General features: G+C 40.6%; 2 protein-coding genes across 2 annotated transcripts in view; both read right to left on the minus strand.

Moving 5' to 3' along the window:
* The window catches only part of CWC27 (CWC27 spliceosome associated cyclophilin), a 131,317-nt gene extending 118,861 nt beyond the window's left edge, over positions 1-12,456 (minus strand). The window contains exons 1-4 of the mRNA XM_020783678.3: positions 11,947-12,456; positions 9,302-9,398; positions 3,776-3,888; positions 2,812-2,955 (exon numbers count right to left, since the gene is read on the minus strand). Coding sequence (XP_020639337.3) covers positions 2,812-2,955; positions 3,776-3,888; positions 9,302-9,398; positions 11,947-11,988 — 396 coding nt within the window. The 5' untranslated portion in view covers positions 11,989-12,456. The remainder of the gene's footprint in view (positions 1-2,811; positions 2,956-3,775; positions 3,889-9,301; positions 9,399-11,946) is intronic.
* The window catches only part of LOC144586390 (uncharacterized), a 439,742-nt gene that overhangs the window by 336,402 nt on the left and 90,170 nt on the right, over positions 1-13,170 (minus strand). The window lies entirely within an intron of this gene.

A 13,170-nucleotide genomic window follows, 5' to 3' on the forward strand; every position in this document is an offset into this window, starting at 1 on the left:
ATCCCATTACCAAAAGACAAGGATGCTTTCCTGCCCTGTCATGGTGCTATGGCTCAAAACAAAACAAAAACAAGAGGATGTGGATCATCATGGTTGTGAACAGCAGCAAAAGAAACAACTGGATGCTCATTTTGGCAAGGGACTCTGTGGTACATTTGGGGCAGCCAGGAGAATGTGGTCAGGGGCGTTCATGAGCCAAACATTTAGCCACAAATTTTCTCATCCACTCAACTACAGGCTCAGCATTCATTTGGACATATTACAACCAGTATGGCTGAGACGGCCAAGTGTGAGCCTCCAGACTGCAGTGCCCTGAAGCTCTAGTCAACATAGCCAATCACAGGAGTTGCAGTCCTGAATCACAGATTACTTCTATTAGCTTTGTCATTATACAAGCCATTCTCCTGTTGATTTGGAAGTCAACTGTTTCAGGAGAACAAAGGTATCTGTGCCAATATAAATTTGTAACAAACGTGCATTATTTTAGCCAAGGCCAAGATTTTCCAACTTGGTTACAAATCATTTCATGAACAATTCATCTAGATAAAGTAATATACAGTATATATGTATGTATACACATACGCTTTTATTGAATAAGTCAACAGACCATTTCAAATATTACATAGCAAAACATACAAATATAAATAAATATATAAAATGATAATAAACAAGTATAAAAATTGCCTTTAAAACAACTATTTAAAACAAACCTAATTGACACTCCAGGTAACCTCTTAGTAGTTATACCTAAGTACTGAACCTCTTTAGTGGCATACCTCAACTAAATAGACCCCTTATCAACTTCTTGTTTCCTCAGGATCGCTGCTTTTACAGCAAAAATTGCTACTTTACAACTTAAATGGGGGTTAACCCCTTGAAGTAAATAAGTCAAATTACTCTCATCAGCCCCAGTCCCCCAACCCTCCAAATAGGGTGTTAAGTAAAGTTTTCAGATGTTAGCATATAATTGACAATGTAATATGCCAGATCTTCAACTTTTGCTGTCCCACAAATACACAGTCTATCCTGTATGGGAATGCCCTGATATCAGCCTTGTAACATCCTTGTCTCCATTAGCTCAAAGTGGAGACGGGTAAATGCCATACGAAGATCTTTTTTTCATTGGAAAGAGCATGTATTTTTCTACCTGAAAAATGGTTTTAGACCTCGCTAGCCATTTCATAGATTGCACTGAAGATAAGACCGCCATATATGTTTGAGCTCTGATGTCAAACACTCTTTGTTTGAATGCATTTTTGCTGTTAGAATTACTTAAACCAATGGCCTCAACACTCAAGCCCTGGTTAGAAAGATTTTGAGAAAAATTCACAAACTAGGATTTTATTGTGGGGTTAGACATAGATTATTTCCCCTCAGGTGATAATGGAAACAAATCTGATCAGATATGTCAAAACTGTTCATATTTTGTTTTATTGAAACTTACAAACTGATTTTATTCTGAATTTTTTTGGTTCACTCCAGTAGCCAACATATATCTGCAATATGATCTTTAGTGCCTCTTCCTTTTCTGAAATCAGCTTAAATTGGGGGGACTTCTCATTCTCAGGAATGTCTTTTTTGCCAAATCTTGAGTATCGTACTGCTTGCAAGGGCAATTAATGCAATGCTCCTATACTTACCTTTTGCATCTCATTTCTTCTGGTCTGGACTGCTTCCTTTTTAATAGGCCACTGTTCTCCCTTCCGTACTTCATGGCATATTTTTGTTAACATTTTGATAGCTCCAGTCTCTGTGGCATGAAATGCCTCTACTGATATACTATTACTAACACTTTCTTTTTTCCCAGATGTTTGGAGTGCAAGTTCCATTCCACTCTCAAATTGTACTGTCTTCACCAAAGGATTCCTCTTTGAATGTGTTATCCTTACATCTTATATGTACAGTTCTTCAGTGTTATTTCCACCTTCTATTTTATCTTGCTCAGATAATATACTCCCATATTGTTTTTTTCCAATATCACTGATCTTAGTTTAAATTTCACTTTGATTCCTTGGATTTTTATGGAACAAATCTCTTGGTTTTTTTCTGATTTGTTATTCCCTCTTACCTCTTTGCAGAGATCTTTATAATAGTTCTTTTTTGTCCTACATGCAAGTCACTAAAAAGTTGCAGTTAGAATTCTGACTCATAAGTAACCTTACACAACTAGAATTACTATGGGTTTAAGGCAGGATCTGGTGAGAAGCCACAGAGAAAAGAGTCAAAGTGGATGTAAGTCTCTGAGGAGTTTCCTTACAGTTTGGCATGTCATAGGTCAGGGTGCTAAGGCCCAAGTAGGAGCACATGCTGGTACATTCTCAATGTGCAATTTGATAAAATACTGAAAACTACTTCTCCTTAAATGGCTATTTTCTTACAGCTTCCTGTACTCTAGCTTATCCATATGTTGTGTAGAAGGTGATTGAAATAAACAATCCAGCAATGAGTTCTCTTAGGTGGCTCTTTGTTCCATTCCAGTCTTTTTAACAGTCTATTTGTTCCTCCTTTTACTAGTTTTCATACTAGATTGGTATAATACAGTCTTTTTTTTTAGATCAAGATCCAAACAACCCATAGGCAGCTTGTGACTGGGTGGGGGAATTCCCCCAAATTGTGGTGTGTGACAGGCCCCCGTCTGCCCTGATCATGAACTACCTCGACTTCGTCCTACCTTCACTGGAGAATCTACGCTAGGAGGTTGGCAGTTCTCATTAGAATCATCAAAGATTTTTGATTCAAAAGAAAAGAAAGAAACTCCAACAAAAATTCAGACACAGAAATAATGGTATTCAGGACAGATGCTTTGCAAACCTTTCCAAAGATGGTGTGCTTGTTGTTAAGTTCATCTGCACGACCCAAGGTAAAAAAGAACTGGCTGCCATTATCATGAGGCCCAGCGTTTGCCATGGCGACCAGTCCACGACGATTAAAGCGCAATCGTGAGTGGAATTCATCCTGTGAGTTAAGAAGAACAATTATGGGAAAATTTTAATTGGTTCTTGGTCATTCAGCAATTGTGCTCAATGGAACACATAGCATAATATCCCTCTTATTACATCAAAGCATTACTCACAATCAGCTCCTAAAGCTAAACCTACTTGCATTATAAAATACACTCATTTTGTTTGTATTATTTAGAATGACAAATGGAAAAAACTAGAACCCACTCATACTTCAGTGAAGCAAAATAGACTGCCAATTCCACAGACCTGCAATGCAGATAAAACGTTTTTAGATCTCTCAGTTATATCACAAACAACAACTCTGGTTTAATCTTAGCATTCCAAGGAAGAATGTAGTAGAACCAGTAGTTAAGTTGGAAGACAGAGCATAATGATGAGCATTTTGTATAAAAGCAACAAATCTGTTTAAAGCTATCTTACAGTGAGTACTTACACACAGAAACATGTTGAAAGATGTAGGACTTTTCTTTCTATAGCACTTGTTTAGCCATTATGTCAACAGTCCAAATCTTAAGTGTTTATCCTATATATTATCAGCCTACATTCTGTTCCACTCTTTATGTGCAACTTTATTTTGCACAACAGAAATACTGAAAACCTTCAGCAATATCTAGTCAGTGCTTAGCCCTTTAAGTTCCCCAGATTCTGGTAGGATATCCATTGGCTCAAAGCCCTGCCATCGAAATCAATATATTTTAAAAGTAACTAATCATAATTACATTTTGCTTGAACTTAATTAAAAGATATCTAAGTAGCAGTTACGTAACAGGGGAATTAACAGAAAACAAAACCAAAGGCAAAAAGATGTTTACTTTGAAAGGGGCACCATAGATGGACTCTCCTCCTGATCCGGTACCAGTTGGATCTCCTCCTTGGACTATAAATTCAGGGACAACCCTGTGAAATATTGTATTGTCATAATAACCTGAAAAGAAAATTGGAATTGTTACATTACACTGATCACAAAAATTTTATTATGGGCAGATTCTGAATGTCAGCTATGACTTTATCCTTTGAATAAAACTATTTATGATTGGCTGTATTTGCAAAATGACAAACAGCATTTATTGTTTTCCTGGGCTACTGAAAATCCATTACTTCAATTACAAAATTGAAAAGGATTTTTACAAAAGTTTCTTGTCAATAATATAATTAAATTTATTAATTATATTATTGCTTGATATTTGGCCTCAATATTTGGTGGAACGTCTACTCCCACCAAGCTCTACTCGTGTCACTCGTGCGAGCCAGGAGGTGAGGCTGAGCAGCCTGACGCCGAGGGAGGCCCGGAAGGAGAAGACATGAAACCGGGCCTTCTCGGCAGTGGCTCCTTGCCTCTGGAACAATCTCCCTCCAGAGATTCGCGCGGCTCCCTCGCTGGGTATTTTTAAAAACCAACTAAAAACTTGGATGTTCAGGCAGGCCTTCCCCTCCAGTTAATATCTGTTTCTCTTCTTTTTTCTTTGTGGTTTATCTTTCATTCTTTCTCCCCATCTTTGACTATTTAATGTAATAAGTTTTTTAAACTATTATTTTATTATAGTATTATGACTCTCTAAGCCGCCTAGAGTGGTCATAATGACCAGATAGGCGGGAGATATATGCCCTGCTACTTCTTGGAACTGGGATCACAGCCAAGATGACAGTCAGGATTGCCCCCCAGGAGGAGGAAAAACAGCTACAGGTAGTATCTCAAGCAGAGAATAAGTGGCAGCAGGATACAATCTGGAACAATGATAAGTGGCAGCAGACTGTAGCTCCAGGGGAAGAGGAGCCAGCAGAGGTTGACCAACCTGTCAATATGCAACAGCTGGCTCCGGGTGTCCCAAAGGGCATAACCATAACAAAGGCCAGACGCCTAGTCAGAGGCTTCACTCCCAGCTACTACCTGGTTAAGCATTTCCTTCCTCCACAATGGCTTCCCTCTACCTTGCTTGGCCAATTCTTCACCAATTTAGGGTCCGTTTTCCTTAATCCTGGACACTTGGTTGCCTAGCTTTCACCTGCTAGGTGCAGAAGTTCATGCCTTGTTCTGATTCAGGTTTTGTGTCCCATGTGTGCAGGTAATGTTATTTTTGGTTTTTGTTTGTTTGGGTTTTTTTGGGGGGGGCAGCTTCTTCTTGAGCTCATAGAGCAATCCTGGTGTTCCCTCTCTGTCAGCAGCTGACCCCTCTGCCTCCAGCTCTCAGGGAAAATACTTTAAATTCCTCATCCTTCCTTTTCACATCCCTGTTGTTCTGCCTTTCCTTAGTGGCAGATGCTACTTTTTTCTATTCTCTGCTCTCCATCTGGCAATAGGAATTGCTCCCTCTCATATCCAGAGTATCAACAGAGCACCTAGAGCTGATGTCGTTCTGAGCATCAAAGCAGCTATATTCCTAGCCTTTCACTTCACTGAGGACAGAATGCAGCTACTATAGAGCATCGAGTCCTTTGCTATGCAACTTCCAGGTTTTAAGAACACTGACATACTCCAGAGCAGTGGTTCACAACCTTGGTTCCCCAGATGTTTTTGGACAACAACCCCGAGAAATCCTGGCCAGCATGGCTAGTGGTGAAGGCTTCTGGGAGTTTTAGTCCAAGAACATCTGGGCATCGAAGCTTGGGAACACTGCTCTAGAGCTAATCTCTACTTGTCCTCACTAAATCTCAGTTGTTTTGCATCTTTAAAGTTTCTTTTTGCAACATACTTGAAAACTGACCGAAATCTTAGAGGATCACAAAATAAACACTCTTCTTACTATGCACAATAAAACACACATATAATTCATATCTTGCAAACCACAGTCTTGCCTTTGACTGATAGCTATTAAGGGAAAATGAAAAGCTGTGATCCTAGACATAGGCCTTGTTAGTTTGGTTAATAGTCTGACCCTGGTCAGTGGAGATTATCTTCATTCTCAGAAAAAAAAAATAAAGGACAAATGCAGTCAGATATTTTTCAGACTTTCTACAGACCATTTAAATGGAACCTCCAGGCAACCAGTATTCTCTATACTACAAATGAAAACAAAGTTTTTTCTTTCCTTCTTCAAACTGCACTGTATATGGGGAGAAAGTGGCACTTCTCCCAAGCTCTCCAGTGGTCACAGATGGCTTGAAAGAAAGAATTGGACTTATCTCATTTTTGTGGGGGTTTGGAGAAGAAAAGAATGTGATCAATATCTGCTGCCTTCCTACAACCATAAAAATTAAAAATGTGACCAGATCTTCTTCAATTTGTCTCTTCTGACTGTCTTAAGGATTCAAGGAAGCTTCTCTCATGTGCATGCCATTTTGGAAAAGGGAAAGAATGTGATAAGTTTAAATCTGTGCAAAAGAAACCAGATTCTCCACAAGATTCTCTGATAAGTGCAGAAGAGCTGGAAGCTGGTGTTTCCTTACTTAAGTGGAAGTTATATTGAGAGAAGCTCCTGTTGCTTCTTCCCTTCGCTAAACTGTGACCCAAACTTTGTAAGAAGATGGATAAAGTTGGGTGCTCTGACGGCTCTTGGGGAGTTTCCTGTTGTCTCGGCAGGCGATCCTGTCAAAGCTCTGGCTGATCTCTGGAATGGGGAAATGGCGGTGGACACAATCGCTCCTCAGTGTCCTCTCCCATGAAGTAGAGCCAGGCAAGTCCCCTGGTTCACCAGGGAGCTGGCAGTGATGAAATGAGTGGGGCGGAGACTAGAATGACGATGGCAGAAAACTCAGAGTGAATCCGACCAAACACAGGCTAGAGCCCATTGGAAGGCCTCTTCCGTGGCAGTGGCTGCAGCAAAGAAAAGGTTCTTTGCTGCTGCCATTGCATCTGCACAAAGTCATCCAGCAGAGTTGTTTTGAGTGGTCTGGGGCTTAGCACATGCCCCACAGAAAGAACAAAATATTGACCACTCCACAACCCGCGGAATTCACACGAAACTTTGCAGATAAAGTTACTCGGATTTGCTCTGACTTGGATGCTGTAGTTGATACAGACCCAGTGGATGTAACTTTGGGCCCAGTTTGTCCTGTTCTAATGGCTACTTTTCAGTTGGTGCACCCTGATGATACGGACAGGATTCTTGGAGAGGTGAATGCTGCCACATGTCTGCTGGCCCCTTGCCCTTCCTGGCTCATAAAAGCAGCCAGAGGAGGAATGGTGGATTGAGTACGGGGAGTAGTAAACACCTCCTTGCGGCATGGTAGTATCCCTGCTTGCTTAAAAGAGGCAGTAATAAGACCGCTATCCCAGTGGGCTGGATAACTACTGGCCAGTCTCAAACATCCCATTTTTGGGGAAGCTACTGGAGCATGTGGTGGTTTCTCAGCTCCAGGGATTCCTGGAGGAAGTGGATTATCTAGACCCATTTCAATCTGGTTTCAGGCCTGAGTATGGGACAGAGACAGCTTTGGTCACCTTGGTGGATTACCTACACCAGGAACTGGACAGTGGCAGTGTGTCCCTGTTGGTTCTGCTGGACCTCTCAGCAGCTTTCGATACCATTGACCATGGTATCTTTCTGAGCCATCTCTCTGGGATGGGACTCAGAGGCACTGTTTTACAGTGCCAGTCCTTCCTGGAGGGGAGAACTCAGACGGTGGTGCTGGGTGACTCCTGCTCAACGCCCTGGCCATTGGCATTCCTCATGGTTCTGCTTTGTCACTTATCCTTTTTAACATCCACATGAAACTGCTGGGAGAGGTTGTCCAGAGTTTTGGGGTTTGGTGTCACCAGTATGCAGATGACACCCAACTCTATCTCTCCTTTCCACCTAATTCCAGGGAAGCTACCTTGACTCTAAACCAGTGCTTGGCATCAGTAATAGGCTGGATGAGGGCAAACAAACTGAAATTTAATCCAGACAAGACAGAGGTGCTCTTGGTCAGCTGGAAGGCAGATGAGGGAATAGGAATACTACCTGTGCTGGACGGGCTTACACTCCCCCTGAAAACTCAGGTCTGCAGCTTGGCTGGACTCCTGGATTCATCCCTAAGCTTGGATGTCCAGGTCTGGCAGTGGCCAGGAGTGCATTTGCATAGCTAAAGCTGGTGTGCCAGCTGTGCCTGTTCCTTGAGATGTCGGATCTGGCTACAGTGACACATGCCTTAGTTACATCCTGTTTAGATTACTGTAATGTGCTCTATGTGGGGCTGCCTTTGAAGACAGTTCAGAAACTTCAGCTGGTGCAAAACTCTGCAGCCAGACTACTTACTGGAGCCAGCTACACCTATTTCAAGAACTGCACTGGCTACCAGTCTGTTTCCAAGCCCAATTCAATGTGCTGGTCATTATCTATAAAGTCCTATACAGCTTGGGTCCAGGCTACCTGAAGGACCATATCTCCCTATATTTGCCTTCTTGGCAATTAAGATCAGCAGAGGAGGCTCTCCTCTTGGTCCCATTGCCAGCACAAGCACAGCTGATGGGAACACGGGAGAGGGCCTTCTCTGTGGTAGCTCCCAGGCTGCTCTCCCTCAGGAGATTGGGATGGCCCCTTCCCCATTATCCTTCTGAAAAAAAAGCTAAAGACCCATCTCTTCAGGCAGGCTTTTAACAGTTATAACTGAATCCCTGAACCCCATTTTAGCAAATAATTTAAATCTTTTTTTATGTTTTCATGTTTTAAACTTTTAATTGTATTTTAAATCACACACTGTTTAATTTATCTTTTAATATTTAACTTATTGTTTTTAAATTGTGTGAATTTTAATGTTGTGAGCTGCTTTGGGTCCCTTGTTGGGAGAAATGCATGTAAATAAAACTAAAACTACAACTACAGCTACAGCTGCAGCTACAGCTGCTGCTGCTGCTGCTGCTGCTACTACTTACTACTACTTACTACTTACTACTTACTACTACTAATACTACTAATACTACTAATACTACTAATACTAATAATACTAATACTACTAATACTAATAAATACTACTACTACTACTACTACTACTACTACTACTACTACTACTACTAATAATAATAATAATAATAATACTAATAATAATAATACTAATACTAATACTAATACTAATACTAATACTAATAATACTAATACTAATAATAATAATAATAATAATAATAATAATAATAATAATAATAATAATAATAATAATAATAATAATAAAGTTGGGTGCCTCTGGCAAGAGGTGATACAGATGATAATACCTGGAGTTAAAACATTGTTTTCCTCTGTATTTCCAACTATGGCTTTGGATTTCCAAGTAGTGAGTCAATGCAATTAGACAAACTTTCTAAAGAAATGTTTTAAGAACTATGTATTCCTTTTAAATGTGATGATATGGATATGGATATGGATAATCAAATATATACAGTGTTTATGACACAGAAAATATAACAAAGTATTGTTTTTAATCATTACCTTCCAAACAGAGCTGGATAAAGTTCCGACATGCTTTGGGGGCTTCTTTTGACCATAGTTCAATGTCAATATCGCCAGCTGTGGTCTTCAGTAAAACCTATAGAAAAACGTTAGTCAATTTTAAAAAGGGGATGGGGGATAATTGTTCATTCTACAGCCAAGCCTATATTTTCTATATTCTGCAGACATTGCTATTTTTCTGGATCCTCCCTTCTCTCAGTTGATTGTTAAAATGTTTGTGAGAAAAAAATCCATGCATGTATAATATATTCAATGTTATCATGGCAAATTTCCCTTCTCAAACCAAAGCTCCTTTAGGAATTCACACAGTCCAACACCATGTCATACTTCTAACATGGCTTGCACTGTGCTGGAGTATAAAGCAAATTTCAGGGAAAATATGTCACTTGGGTTTTATGTAATAGCCAGATGTAATACACTGCCTTTGTTTTGCAGTAGCCAAGTGTAATAAATTGACCCAAATCCTATTGACGTTAATGTGAGGTTTGTGTAATTTGCTGCAGCTAAATGTGGCTAATTGATAAGGTGCCAGAATACATATCAGTTGTGCAACTAGGCATGTGACCAGGCACACAACCAAAACTCACACCAGCATCTCATTAGCCACAATTAGCTGTAACAAATTACATAAGCCTTACATTAATACCAGTTGGAGTAGACCATCATCTTCTTCACCTTATGGAAATACCACAGTTATTTTGGTGTCCTGTAACTTAATGAGTCCATAAAGCTCAAGCAGTGATCTGCTGTAGAATATTTTCTGGTACTATGTTTATCCATATAAAAATTCAATTTCTAAAAATCAATTCTTTCATAATATAAATTTAAACACAACAAGTCTGTTTGGACTCAACCAATGGTTTAGAATTAGAGAATGAACCTCATCAAGCCTTGGGCTCACACACTCTGTTCTACCTTTTTTCCTGTCAGTTATCAGAAGACTGGAACATTCTGCTTCAGTTTTAGCTTCACCAGTTTAGTGCATTAATCAAAATTAAATTATAGTTAATCCTAAGGATGATAAATTGAGTCAAGCCAGCTTAATACACTGTGGTTTGAAGTGGAATTGTTTTAGTACAGTGAGTTCAGATAAACCCCAGTCCACTTAGGTTGAGACAAAATGGCAAGCTATGTTTAATCTAAAACAGAGACAATCATTTCCAAATTCCCCAGGGCAGAAATTGGGAAGGAAGGAAAAGAGGATGGACTCAAGGTGCATTGCTGTTTCCTTTTACAACATCATTATAACTTTTGGAAAATTATCCATTTAGAATTTTAGATGAACATTCAGTGTTACTATAAGTCAGTATCCCTTCATCTAGTGTTATCCAGTTGAGCTGGCCTACAACACATGTTAGGCATGCTGGCTGGCGATGACAGTAGCTGTAATTCAATACATCTGGATGTCATTAAGATGGAGAAGGCTGTTTTTTTTAAAAAAACAAACTTGTGCCACATTTGATGATCTATCCCTAATCATAGCCACTTCATTAAAGGTATGTCTGTACAATACAGTTAATACGACTTTTAACAATCATAGCTCTATCCAAAGGGGTCCTAGAATTTGTAGTTTGGTGAAGTACTTAGAATCTTGTGCTAGAGAGGTCTAGAGCACTGGTTCTTAACCTTTGTTACTCAGATGTTTTTGGACTGCAACTCCCAGAAGCCTTCACCATCAGCTCTGCTGGCTGGGGTTTCTGGGAGTTGCAGTTCAAAAACACCTGAGTACCAAAGGTTAAGAACCACTGGTCTAGAGTACTCCTCTGAAACACAGTTCCCAAAGGTATTTTAAGAAGAGGGATGTTATTAATTCAGTTTAATGTATATTATGACTTATTCACTATACAGTTAGAATTGGTTTCCAAGCTATCTCTTCAACTGTGGAGTATAATCCCTCTCCTTTGGCACCCCTTCAGATAGATAGGCTTATTATAGCTATAATTCACCAATACTATACAGTATTTGAATTTCTAGATCCTGACACTTTGAGAAAGCCTGAAATTTATATGTATGCCTTTATTGCCTACATAGAGCCAGAGGTTGTGAATTTGATTCCTCACTGGGCCTCTTGTTCGCAATGCCAACCTGTGTGGGCAAACTGCATCGTCCCTGGTTTCCCCAAGAAGAAAGGAATGGTAAACCACTTCTAAGTACTCTGTACCTAGAAAACCCTGAAAAAGGTCACCATAAGTCAGAACCAAGTGGACAGTACATGATTATTATCATATATTTGAGTTCACTACCTATGCAGAGGACTGTCACCTTAGGATGCATTTGTCTTTCAGAAAACGGTGGCATTCATTGTACTGAATTACACAATCCAAACTGATTTACTCCCACCAAATAAACATACATTTATTTATTTATTTATTTATTTATTTATTTATCTATCTATCTACCTTATATGCCGCCCACTCTACCCAAAGGTCTCTCAACATTGCTGCCTTAGTCCAATTGTGACTGTTCAGCTGGCATGTTCCAAAATAAGTTGTGCTTCCCCACCCCAATAAAGCACAACAGAGCCACTCAGTGTGGCGACAGCAACCTTAATGTTACCCAAGTATTGTGAATTTATTTAACCCTCCAGATATAAGGCTGCTCCCTCTCCAAGGCTCTCCCCTCACCTTGCCGTTTGTAGGCGGTTCCTGGATGTAGATGTTGCTCATGATGTGAACCTGAACGCAGCCTTTTCACTGCCTGATTACTCCGTGCGCGCTGAGACAAGACACAGATATACTGTACAAAGAAACTTCCTAGACATCTATACGGCAAACCAAGGCAAACATCCCTCCATGTTGGGAACTGGATGTCATCACTTCCAATCCGGGGGGTGGCAATGCCAAAGGAGAAATATCAGGCTTCTAATCTTCACGCTCAACAGCTATGAAGAGCCGTCTGGCAAGGGACTAATGAATATAATCAGGAAGAATTGCTTAGACCATATGCCACTGCCTTGATATCAGCCGGTCCTTAAATCGGTTTAACCAGGTCTCCCCTACGACTAGTGGTACAGTCCGTTGTGCTCTGCCCAAAGTCTTCCGACTGAGTAGCATCACCCACTGCTGTTTTTATCCCACTTAGAGCGGCTGCATTTTCTCAGAAGCAGCAAGCGAGGAGAGGTTGCAATAACATTGCCTCCTTTGAACTCGTGCGGTGGGAGACTGAAAGAAATGGTAGGAAGAGAGAAATACAGTAGTAGGTATTACAATTTGGTATGAACAGGTCTGTCGTGCGCATGTTTATCTGGAAGTAAATCCTGCTCTAATCAGAATTGATACCTACTTATGGAGATGGTTGGAGAGTGTCATCGAAGCGACCAACATGAATTTGACCCAACTCCGGGAGGCAGTGGAAGACAGGAGGGCCTGGCGTGCTCTGGTCCATGGGGTCACGAAGAGTCAGACACGACTAAACAACAACAAGCCTTATGGAAGACAATATTCATCTCCGAGTATGGGAACACCTGAACTCCAGATACTAGTGCTGGGAAGGTTGAAGGGAGCAGGAAAAGAGGAAGACCAAATACGAGATGAATTGACTCCCTAAAGGAAGCCACAGATTTGAATTGACAAGCGCTGAGCGAGGCTGTTGAGGACCGGACGTTTTGCAGATCTCTCATTCATAGGATCGCCTCAAGTCGGAGGCGATTTGATGGCATGTAATAACAGCAACAGACCCTGATGTTGGGAAAGTGTGAAGGCAAGAGGAGAAGGGGATGACAGTGGATGAGATGGTTGGACAGTGTCATCGAAGCTACCAACATGAATTTGACCCAACTCCGGGAGGCAACGGAAGACAGGAGGGACTGGCGTGCTCTGGTCCGTGGGGTCACGGAGAGACGGACACGA

Source organism: Pogona vitticeps, chromosome 2, assembly GCF_051106095.1.
Source record: "Pogona vitticeps strain Pit_001003342236 chromosome 2, PviZW2.1, whole genome shotgun sequence".
Classification (NCBI taxonomy): Eukaryota; Metazoa; Chordata; class Lepidosauria; order Squamata; family Agamidae; genus Pogona; species Pogona vitticeps.